At 37.8% G+C, this 12,514-nt stretch overlaps 1 protein-coding gene across 3 annotated transcripts in view; it reads left to right on the top strand.

Annotated features, from left to right (window-relative positions):
• The window catches only part of LOC127643156 (tyrosine-protein kinase ABL1-like), a 52,960-nt gene that overhangs the window by 29,458 nt on the left and 10,988 nt on the right, over positions 1-12,514 (top strand). The window contains exons 1-5 of one of the 3 annotated variants that reach the window (XM_052125751.1): positions 493-1,093; positions 1,207-1,359; positions 5,427-5,591; positions 8,192-8,487; positions 11,797-12,069. In XM_052125751.1, the coding sequence (XP_051981711.1) occupies positions 1,009-1,093; positions 1,207-1,359; positions 5,427-5,591; positions 8,192-8,487; positions 11,797-12,069 (972 nt within the window). In that variant the 5' untranslated portion in view covers positions 493-1,008. Of the gene's footprint in view, positions 1-492; positions 1,094-1,206; positions 1,360-5,426; positions 5,592-8,191; positions 8,488-11,796; positions 12,070-12,514 lie in introns of those variants that run through there. The other 2 variants (XM_052125753.1, XM_052125752.1) reach the window with 2 other exon arrangements.

The raw sequence follows: 12,514 nt of genomic DNA on the forward strand, positions 1-12,514 counted from the left end.
TTGATAATAGATTGAATTAAAAACTAGCCTGTGTCCTTCTGATGGAATAAACTATTAATCAGGGATGCAAATTACTTGCCTTTAGGGAAAATTCTAAGTTTTATGATTACAGTCTTTGTTTAATGGTTATCATGATATTGTTGACTAATAATAAAAAAGTTACTTGCAGCATTTAAAATGCATGATGGGAAGTGATTTGTGACAGTAATTCCTTGAGACAGTTTTGAAGGAATGATTGTGTTGACACTGAGTGCACTTGTGCTCAAGTCTCTTTGTTTAAAACTGAAAACATTTGGAGAGAGAGAGAGAGAGAGAGAGGTGTAGGAGGTGTAGGAGGGGCGTGTGAAGCTGAAAGACAAAGGCAGATTCCAGTTACACTCGCTCATAGCAGATAATGTTGCTCAGCTGGGCTGCTGCATGTTTTTCAGTGGGGGTGTGTGTGTGTGTGTGTGTGTGTGTGGAGGTGGGCGGGTCCAGTGCACTGATGTCATCGAGTCCAGCGGTCTGATCCTGAAAGGGCCTCTTTGTTGGCAGAGTTCAGCACGAGCGTCCTGCTTTTCCTCTGAATCGACACTCGGACGACCGGAGCGCATGTTGCTATGATAAACACAACACTTGCATCAAAGTAGTTCATTCAACTTTCAAAAACATTTGTTTGGGAAAACTCTACATTTGAACTGCTGAATGTTCCTCTCTGGAAAGAGAAACCGAGTGAAACTGGAACGGGGGAAAAAATGGAGCCTCTTTCTCTGGAAATTCGCTAGAAAATCTGCGTGAATTCGAAGCAGCTGTGGGTTCAAGATGTCAAGCTTTTTTATCAGGAAAACTGATCCTTGACTTTATTCTTGTATTATAAATTACATTAAAACAACTAAACTTTGTGGTGAAACTTTTCTGTGTGTCTGGGTGGTACATTTTTGGTGGTACAAACGCTTGGTAACGGAGAGCACGGAAATATCGTTCAAGAGGAACTGGAATATTTATTTCAAGAGGACGTATTGAAAGCAAATGAAAATGTTGGAGATTTGTTTGAAATTGGTGGGCTGTAAATCCAAAAAAGGTCTTTCCTCATCCTCTAGCTGTTACTTTGAAGGTAAGAGTTGTGCTGGCGGTTGTGTGTGTGCGTGTCTGAATTTACAGAGTGCTTGAGTTCATCCAGATGATCAGATGGACAGATGAGGGGTTGATGGTCTTTTAAAATCACAGGCCTCGACTCTCCGTCTGTGTGTTTGGAAAGTGGAGGAGGGGATGAGCGAGAGGAACGCCAGACACACTGGCTCACCATTACAGAAAGAGAGGAAAGAACGAGGGAGGAGAGAACACTGGGAAATCTGATTCCTGCCTGGAGAGATCCGTTCAGTGTGTGAAGTTTGGATGCATCTGTGCATTTCTGCAAGCTAACAAGAAGTTCATTTGAAAGGGTCACTGAATGATTGGTTTACTGTCCATTTTCAGGCATATCTAACAATAATTAGACCATAGTGTCAATAGTGTACAGATTGAGAAAAGTGAACTTCAGCAGCTTAAAGTGAGCAGTTGGAAAATATCCATAAGTTTGAGACCACTAGGCAAGATGATTCTCTTTTTTATTCAAGTCAAGTCAATTTTATTTGTATAGCACCTTTCACAACACACATCGTTTCAAAGCAGCTTTACAGAAGATCAGCATTAACAGACGATAAAACTGTAATGTCTATAAAGTCGATTAATCATCACTGTGTAATTAGATTAAATACGATTGTTAATCATGTTTAAAAATAAGTAATTAAATAATAATTGTATTGATAACCCCAGTGAGCAAGCTGTAGGCGACTGTGGCAAGGAACACAAAACTCCATAAGATGTAGATTAATGGAGAAAAATAACCTTGGGAGAAACCAGACTCACTGTGGGGGCCAGTTCCCCTCTGGCTAACATTTTGAATGTAATGTAAATATTACTTATGTATAGTTAAAATCATGGTTTAAAATGAATAAACTAAGTAAGTGTTAAGGGTCAGTGATTAAACATCGATTTTGTTTGAACTGTAAGATTAATTGACCAATGTCTTTGAAGTTCATCCTGGATTAACTGCAGAAGTTCACATAGATGCAATTGTCCTTGTTAATTGGCTGATGAAGGCTTTTGTTGGCAATTGATAGTCTATGCAGCCGGTTCTGGTGACCTCAGGATAGGAGTCCCGAGGTTGAGACAGGGAAACAAATAAAATAATATAAGCATAGATGCCATTCGATTTATTGCAGAGTTCTAAATCATGATCAATGTTTCTGGTTTCTGGTTCCGGCAGACCCAACTAAAGCAGCCTAATTGTGGGTTGGAGGATAAATTAGGTGTATGCCTGGCTAAATAGATGATTCTTTAGTCTAGACTTAAACTGAGTGAGTGTGTCCGAGTCCCGAACAGTGTTAGGGAGACTATTCCATAGTTTAGGAGCCAAATATGAAAAGGATCTACCTCCTTTTGTGGATGTTGATATTCTAGGAACTATTAACAGGCCAGAATTTTGTGACAATAATGAACGTGATGGAATATAGTACCTCTGTTTTGTCAGAATTGAGTAGAAGGAAATTTCTGGCCATCCAATCTTTTATTTCATTGATACACGCTGCTAATTTCGAGAATTGTGAAATCTCATCAGGTTTTGAAGAAATATAAAGTTGTGTAACGTCGGCATAGCAGTGGAAACTTATTCCATGATTCCTGATAATATCTCCCAGGGGAAGCATATACAAGGAGAAAAGTAGAGGCCCTAAAACTGATCCCTGTGGCACTCCATATTTTACTTTTGTTTGGTTTGACAATATTCTTTTAATAACATGTTATATTATCAGCATAACAATTTGAGGTTGAGTTGAAAAATGTTCATGAATTTGATGTTTGTTGTTCTTGCTACGTGTATCTTTTGCTCTAATGATGGCACTGCACGAGCTGACATGAATGATGATGATCATGTTCTCCAGCATGATCTGAGAATATTCAACGGAAGACAGAAAATCAAAGAGTTTACATGATCAATGTCAGTATTGCATTTGATTAGAGACTTAAAACTAGTGCAGAATCCGACACTCATGCAGGTCATAATAATAGTATGATATGGCAAAATCGTGCGATTTTAAAATGTACGACTTTTACTCACATAGAGAAAAATAAGCGAAACCATGAATGATGGTATTACAATTTGATATAACTTTAAGGGTGCAGACAGTATTTTTTCTTCATTAAGGGGAAAAAATTACATTTTACTGAAACCTTATAAAAGTTTTATTCTACATGGACAGGGTCCCCTTATGGGTGCTACCATGTTAGGATCACATGACCAGCCGAACACTACTCTATTATGATGAGTTTACATCATGTCGGAATTACCATAATAGAGCACAACAATCCCATTCAATCATCACCTAGACAAACTGATTTCAATGATAGCTAATAAACATTTCAAAACAGACCAACCATGAGCTGCAAGGTTGTTCATCAATGGTATATGCTTCAGTTGAAGCGATCCATCTGCGTTATTTCAACCTCATTGTTTAAAAATTGTGTTTGATAGCGGAATTCATGGTAAATGACTACATTACCCATGGTCCAGCAGAGAAAGCTTCACCAATCAGAGAACCGCAGCCAACGAAGCCCGCGAAACATGCCTCGAACGACCGCCCACTCCCATGACGCACTGTGAATGATGCAATCAGTCGGTGTCTCTTCACCTTTAAACTACTTTAGCACATATTGGAATATTTAGCAGTATTTTAATTCAATAAAATCTTTCATTCAATAACATAATTCGCAATGCTTCATGGGAATGTAGTACGTGCCCTCATGAAAGAAGGCAAGTATACAGCCTTGTAATATAATATAGAGTAACTTCAAAACAAAGTTTGGGGTGTTGGGATTCTCCCTGGAGCTGGTTGGTTCGGTTCATGCCGCATAACTGTTTTATGAAGGATTTCATGATGTCTGTGGAAGAAATGAATGGAGAAAATACTTCCGGAACACCAGCAGTGCTCTATTCTGAAAGCACTGTAAAAAAAAAAAATAGAAAAAGCGTTAACCTCTTCATAGAAATCATAATTATAAGTTGTAAACTCAGAATTCTAAGCTCTGACTTGACAAATGCAAAATATGCTAAATCATCCCCAACAGTGAACTTAATGATCACATATTTGTTTCATAGGCCATCTAATTATGCCATCGTTACAAGCGTTTTCTTTGTTCTTAAACATTTTGCAACAACATTCTTTTCTTAAAATAAAGTGTTGGTTAGAAGGTGAGCTAAAATCATAACATATTTAGCAGAGAGGTTCTCTTAGGATTTTATCTGATCACATTTTCAATGCATTTTGTTAATATTAAACAGATGTATTTAATGCAACTGACTTGTACTCTCAAAGAGATGATTTACTCGGATTTGAAAATTTGGGAACACTTTACAAAAAGGTTTCATTTATTAACGTTTGTTAACTACATCAGTTCGCATGAACTAACAATAAACACCACTTTTATATCCTTTATTAATCCTGATTAATGTTAATTCCAACATGCAGTATATTAACACATTTTCATACATTAAAATAAAAAGTTGTATCTGTAAACATTAGTTCATGCACTATGAACGAACAATGAACAAATGTATTTCTTTAGTAACTAACATTAAGTTTGATAAATGCTTTAAAATATTGTTCATTGTTAGTTCATCATAGCTAATGCATAATCTAATGTTAATTAACCTTACTGTAAAATTCTGTCATCATTACTCACTTTCATGTTGTTCCAAACCCGTCAGATTTTCTTCAGTGGAACTCAAAATGAGATGTTCGGGAGAATATTAGTTTCAGTCTCAATCAACTTTTATTTGATAGAAATAAAAAGATGCAGTGACAGTGAATGGTGACCTTGACTAACATTCTGCCAAAAATCTAATTTTGTGTTCCTCAGAAGAGAGAAATTCATACAGGCTTTAGGGTGTGTAATGATTTACCGTCTTTCTGCACTGTTTTCCGAGCTGGGAGCAAAAACCGCAGTTGGAGATGGAGAGGGGCCTTTCTGCTTTTTTTTGACATTCCGATTCCAATGTCTGAATATTCTTAAGAATTAAAAGTTCATTGCTCTTTAAAAGGGTGTTCTTGCATAAAATGGTCTTAAAATGACAATAATATCATTTATCACAATTATTTCTGGGACAATATATCGTCCAACAAAAGTAGCTATCGTGACAGGCCTACCCATCAAGACTTTTCCATGAGCTAGTCTTCATATTACGTGAGGATGTTCTAGAAATGAGCTCTGGAATCACACTCTGTGATTGTGTAATATGACTAATTAAAATACCTTTCCTGAATAAGTTCTGCAGCTTCCTTCTGTAGCTCATATGTGTTCATGTTCAGCATCACGTGTTGACCTTTAACCTTTCTCTCGTTTCTTCACAGAAGCTCTTCAGCGGCCAGATTTCGAGCCGTCTGGTCTGTCTGAAGCCGGGCGCTGGAACTCCAAAGAGAATCTGCTGTCAGGACCCAGTGAGAATGACCCCAACCTGTTCGTAGCACTCTATGACTTTGTGGCGAGCGGTGACAACACACTGAGCATCACCAAAGGTGAGAGAGACGTTCATATTTATCATCTGTACACTTCACACACGCTAATAAACATTTCAGCATGACATCACATATTTCATCACACAGACACTTTTGATGGAAATTCAAGCCAAAAAGTTTTCATGTATTACTATTACCATGTAGTAATAGTCAATTGTCAACAATTATTACTCAAATTCTTTCAAATGAAAGGGACATTTGTGTTGTTGACTTGATGGAGGCAATCCAATTGATCAGACTATTCATAACAAGTTTGACATTTGATCAGCAATTACACAATAACAGTGAGAGAGAATCACTGGAAAGATAATATTTATCTATTTTACCTCTCTTTGATTAAGCTTTTTAATAATCTATTATACAGGTGAAACTCGAAAAATTAGAATATCGTGCAAAAGTTCATTAATTTCAGTATTTCAACTTAAAAGGTGAAACTAATATATTATATAGACTCATTACAAGCAAAGTAAGATATTTCAAGCCTTTATTTGATATAATTTTGATGATTATGGCTTACAGCTTATGAAAACCCCAAATTCAGAATCTCAGAAAATTAGAATATTGTGAAAAGGTTCAGTATTGTAGGCTCAAAGTGTCACACTCTAATCAGCTAAACACTTAATTAAGTTGAATTACTGAAATTAATGAACTTTTGCACGATATTCTAATTTTTCGAGTTTCACCTGTAAGTGGTGTTTTTTTTTAAGTGACGTGTCACTATTACTTTTGCTCAAAGTTTATGAACAAAACCACACATTCCTCATATCAAACGATTTTTGCCTGGTGGACAATAAAAAAAGGGTTAAAAATGAATAAGGGTCAATAAATAACTAATAATGAATAAATAACTAATAAAAACAATCCAATACAACAGACTTGAAACATTTACATTTATTCATTTTAAATTCTATGTTAGGGATGTGCATAATTACCCATTTTCATAATCGACTTGTGAGTCAGTTGTTTGATTGAAAAGTCGACCAGTCTGCGTTTAGGATAATAATGTATAATTAGCTTCCATTATATTCACACAACTCCGTTCAGACACGTTTCAGAGGGATATATGGACGCTAAGTGCAGCACTTTAACATGGTTATTAACAGATATTCCACAAATAAATTGGCTAATTAATTGTAACATCTTATTGCACAAAATTATCAAAGCAACTAAATAAAAAGGGTCAAATACAGAGCAACAAAACCGCTTACGTGCATCCTGAATGGAAAATGATGAAGCATTGACAGACAAAATCAGTAAAAGAGTTGAATCTCTCTCCGCAGCACCTCACAAATACAGGAACATTACTCACAGCAGATCTTGAAATGTATTGTTGATGGCTGAAACTGCAGTGGTGCATAAATGGACTAAATTCAAATCATTAAGGTTTTATTGTGCTGTTATTCACTTTTAAGCACCGCAAACTATCATCACTCAAAAACGCTGTCCGAGAAGTTGCGTCTCTCAATTAATTAGAGAATTAAGTGTCCCATTAAAACCACTATGACTAAATAATCGACTAGTCACTTGTTGGATGACTAGTCTATTAGTTGACCACCCTGGCACATGCCTATCCTATATAAATGGTTTGTGTTGCAAATTGGTGTCATGTCTATTTTTGAAAAGTTTAGTTCCTGTATCCTGATCATTTGATGTCCTGCTTTCCCTCCATGCTCATGTTTCTTGTTTTCATTGGTTTATTGGTTGATTATCTTGTTTAGAGTTCTGTTTGTTCATTGGTTTATGTTCTCCCATGTCCATGTATTTAAACCCTCATGTTTGTCATTGTACTTTGTCAAGTATTGAATGTGTTTGGTACGCTGTTCATGCCTTGTCAGGTCATGCTATTTCAAATTCATGTTAATGTTTATGTTTTATTAGCATGTGTAGTTAGGGTTTTCACATTTATTAATAAATTGCACTTGGGTTCTTTCTTCATCAATGCCAGTGCCAGCAGCAACGTTACACTTGGCATACCAGTGACCTGGCCGACGCACACAGTGAAATACACCATTTAGACCGGTTTAATGCTGAAGAGCCACTAAGAAGTCAGTTTTTGACATAATGCTCTCAGAAATATAAACAAGTGGATATGTCAACATTATCATGCATGTTTGAAGGATTGAAGTCTTTCATGCCACATGAGCTCATTGATGTCATTTTATCATTTGGATATTTTTATTCCAACTATTACTCCTGGTTGGATGTTTCTGTAATTAATTAGTTTGTAGTTTAATGGTGCAACACTCTAATATTTAGTAATGCTTGAATTGTAACTTAGTGCCCATTTAGACTACTGTATAATTAGTCTACGTTGTGACCCCTGAATATCACTTATTATCAGTTGCATGAATTGCATTTAGATACAGCCCCCTTGATTGTTTTTATTTCACCTCTAGAGGTTGCTGTACTGTAGAATCAAGCCGTTCTATCTGTAAAATCCTACAGTACCAGCCACAGAGGAAACATAATAATAAACTATCTGCAAAAATCAGTGTTAAATATACACAGTCCAAAGAAAAGCAACTGGTAAAACTGATATATCATCGACCTCTAGTGTTGAGTGTTTGTTTAACAGTGTGTAATATGGCTGTGTTCTTTAGGGGAGAAGCTGAGAGTTCTGGGATATAATCATAATGGCGAGTGGTGTGAAGCTCAGACGAAGAACGGGCAGGGCTGGGTGCCCAGCAACTACATCACGCCCGTCAACAGCCTGGAGAAGCACAGCTGGTATCATGGACCTGTGTCGCGGAATGCCGCAGAATACTTGCTGAGCAGCGGCATCAACGGCAGCTTCCTAGTGAGAGAGAGCGAGAGCAGCCCGGGACAACGGTCCATATCGCTGCGCTACGAGGGCCGAGTCTACCACTACCGCATCAACACCGCCTCGGATGGCAAGGTGAGATTCCACCACAGCATCACTGCTGAAACCACACGTTACATCGTGACTTTACATTGACAATTTCTTTGAGACATTACAGCATCATTTTCTGTAAAGGCGCTTTAAAACAATGTGTTTTGTGAGAAGCTCTATCCAAATAAAAATGACTTGACAGTTGAGCCTGCAGGTTGATTCCGGTTTAAAACACGGCCCACTGTAAACCCAGTCCCGCCCCCATGGCTTATTGGCAGGTGTCCCTGTTAAGCAGTGCAAATGCAATTACTGTTTCAATATCGCTCGGCTGTCACTCGAAAGACACTGAAAGTTCAATTGCAAATTCATTTTGCATTTTCATTTTGGCAAACACTTGTGTGTTCACGATGTGTAAATGCAAATTTGGAATATTTTCCAGAAGAGAGTTCTGTAATGACCCATCAACATTGTGGACCTCAGATTACTGCAGCATGATGCTCCCCGTCTTAGGTCAATTTAAAGCTACTTTGGATAAAAGCATCTGCTTGCTTTCAAATTCCTTTGGGTGGGGTAAAAAGTGATTCACCCATACATAGTAAATTGTTTTAAAATTATTCTGGAATGATCCACAAATATGAATTATCAGTATTTTAATAGTTAGGACAAAACATTACAGATACAGATAAGATGTGCTGATAAACAACAACAAAGTTTAATTCGCTCAGATGCTGCATTTCATTGACACAGAATGACATCCGCAGTGCCGCCTCATACTGGCGCATTATACCTGTTTAGTCTATTTCTGCTGGCAGGTCAGATCAGAATCTTTACACAGAATGATTGTCTTAACTCGGCAAAGAATTACGTCCCTACACTGTTGCTTAAAACATTGTTTCCCAACCACTGTACCGCAGCACACTAGTGCGCTGTGAAAGATTGTCAGGTGTGCCGTGGAAAAATATAAAATTCAAAAAATGGCAGAAAAAAGGTTGGGAAACACTGGTTTAGAAATGCCTATTGGACTGATCAGCCTGTCAGTCACAAAGCAGGGCACCTCTTTGACACCATATTGTGCCACCATTTTGGAACCAGATCTTGAATCATTAACATTTACATTTATGCATTTGGCAGACGCGTTTATCCAAAGTGACTTACAGTGCACTTATTACTGAGACAATCCTCCCGGGGCATTCTGGAGTTAAGTGCCTTGCTCAAGGACACAATGGTGGTGACTGTGGGGATCAAACCAGCAACCTTCTAATTAACAGTTATGTGCTTTAGCCCACTACACCACAACCACTCCAGTGGTGGTGGTGTCAAACTATGAATTTAGTCATTGACACCTTAAAAATAAATGAAAGTGAATGGGGATGTGCCTAAAGATTCTGTACAGTTTACTGGACACTGCTGCAAATAATACTTTGCTGGTTCACATTTACACAGTGTGCGAATTGTACAGCCACTTTCAATTATACAGTCAACTTTAAAAAATAAATGTAGGTAATAATAGTTAGAATTCAAAGTGTAATGTTTTGAGGCTCATTTTACGCAACCCAAACTGCTCACTAAGCCAAAGTCAACTATTTTGAAGACTTTCTAAACTAAACACCTAATGTTTTTTGTGAAATACTTAATATGTTAATCTATTATAAAATGTCATTTGTGGTTGATCTCTGGGATTGGCACAGTGCTGAATAGCAGTGTAGTTTCTCTTTTTTTCTTCAATTTTGCCATTTAAAACGTTGTCTAACATCGTCACACACACATTTATGTGTGTCAGAAAATATATTTGGCTAAAAAAATTATAGCTGGCAATCATACTTGTATAATGTAACTCCATCACAGCTATACATTCATCAACACACTTTTGATGGAAAATTAAGGCATGTGGTGATTAGTTTATAATATTTGACTCATTTTAACTAATGCTTTCAAAACTATTACAGGTCATCCTCACAATTTGAACTAAACCTCATCTCTGTCAGCCAACTAAACACACACACACACACACACACACACACACACACACACACACACACACACACACACACACACAGAGTGCTGAGAGTCCAGCAGATAAATTAGTGTGTGTGTGTGTTTGTGTATATGTGTGTGTGTGTGAGAGCTCTGATAGCGCAGCAGTCATTCCTCACATGTCTGACGTTCCTCAACCGCTTAACAGTCTTAACATGAGGTGAAGACAAACATCCCCTTGTGGGATCAGCGTTGTAAACCATCAGGAAAGACTCAGAACTGTAGGGATTTTTTTCTGTTTTAAAATACTTTCTCTCCTACCAGCTAAAACGCCGAGACTGCTGAAAGAAAGCCATTCGTTGGTGAATTTTCTGGAAAACTGTAAACACTATCTCTATGGCACTATGAAAGTTTTTTTTAGCCTCCCGTCCAGCCCAACACTACAACATTGACTCGACCAATGGTGTGAGTTGGGGCGGGGCTTTCTGTTTGTTCAGTCATCATTAGCCAGAGGGCATGTTCAGAAACTGTCTGAGAACAATTTTAATCTTTGGAATTCTGAATGGTGGCTCAGAAATGACACACTTTAGCTTTAATGCATCAGTGGACTGAATGGCCCTCAGTTACTGGCTTCAGTCAGTACATTTACATGCATTTTAAAGTTCAATTTTCAATGCAGATGTACTGTACCGTTTAATTAAACATTTAAAATGAACATTCCGCTTCTCTGTTGATAGTGTGATGTCAGCTGAATGGGTCTTCGCGTTTTCCCGGCAACTGTAGGTTGGGATGACACAAGATCAACAGTGCTTTTTTTCATGTTGTAATTCAACACACTATCATGGTGTGTGCAGAAAAGACTAATGTTTCTTTTTTAGTATAAATCTCCACTTTCAAATTCAGCCACCTACTGATTGTAGCTGGTCAAATGTGGAGATTTATTTTTAAAAAAAGTACTTGAATATTGAGGTGTTTCTCACCCACACATATCATATCACTTCTGAACACATGGATTAAACCAATGGAGCCGTATGGATTACTTTTATACTGCCTTTATGTCCTTTTTGGACTTTCTGAGTCTACAAGACTGTAAAAAAAAATATCATAAAACAATAGATACTCTAATATGGCAGATTTCCAAGAAGTTGCTTTATATTTGCAGTTCTAAACAATAAAACTACTTTACAAATGACAAAACGTGACCGCAACTGAGGCTGAACAGAGCAGGAGTAAGCACTGAAGTGCCATTGCATTTTACATGGGGCAGCAAAAAAGTGATCCCATGGGTAAAAATTAAATCATAAGAACAGTTAGAGCAGTTTTGAGAACCTGTAGGCCAGTGTTGCGCTCTCTCAACTTCACACATCTCATCCTCTGCAGCTGTACGTGTCGTCTGAGAGCCGTTTCAACACGCTGGCGGAGCTGGTTCATCATCATTCCACCGTAGCAGATGGTCTTATCACAACACTGCATTATCCAGCACCCAAACGCAACAAGCCTACCATCTATGGCGTCTCGCCCAACTATGACAAGTGGGAGATGGAGCGGACCGATATCACCATGAAACACAAGCTGGGTGGAGGGCAGTACGGTGAGGTGTACGAGGGCGTGTGGAAGAAATACAGCCTGACTGTTGCTGTGAAAACACTAAAGGTCAGTGTGAGAAACCGACTGGGTCGTCAGAGCGGTGCTTCTCAACTGGATATCAAGTGGTGACATACACAGTGCCTAAACCAAGTATCTGTATGTAATGTATTCTTATGTAGTTTTGTTGATGGTTTTTAGGATAAAGGCATGTCACACAACCTGTCCATGTTCACATCCATCTAATTCAATGAGCTTTTACCAAGAAACAGATTAATTTGTGCCAAATTACAGGAGAGTTTGATTGGATGCATTGTCTTGTGACAATAAAAGATATGGAAAGCATTTCTCCCATTGATACGTTGGTTTATTTTGCTCTCTTAAGTTACATTTACACTCACCTAAAGGATTATTAGGAGCACCTGTTCAATTTCTCATTAATGCAATTATCTAATCAACCAATCACATGGCAGTTGCTTCAATGCATTTAGGGGTGTGGTCCTGGTCAAGACAA

The sequence above is a fragment of the Xyrauchen texanus genome, chromosome 4 (genome assembly GCF_025860055.1).
Source record: "Xyrauchen texanus isolate HMW12.3.18 chromosome 4, RBS_HiC_50CHRs, whole genome shotgun sequence".
NCBI classification, from domain to species: Eukaryota; Metazoa; Chordata; class Actinopteri; order Cypriniformes; family Catostomidae; genus Xyrauchen; species Xyrauchen texanus.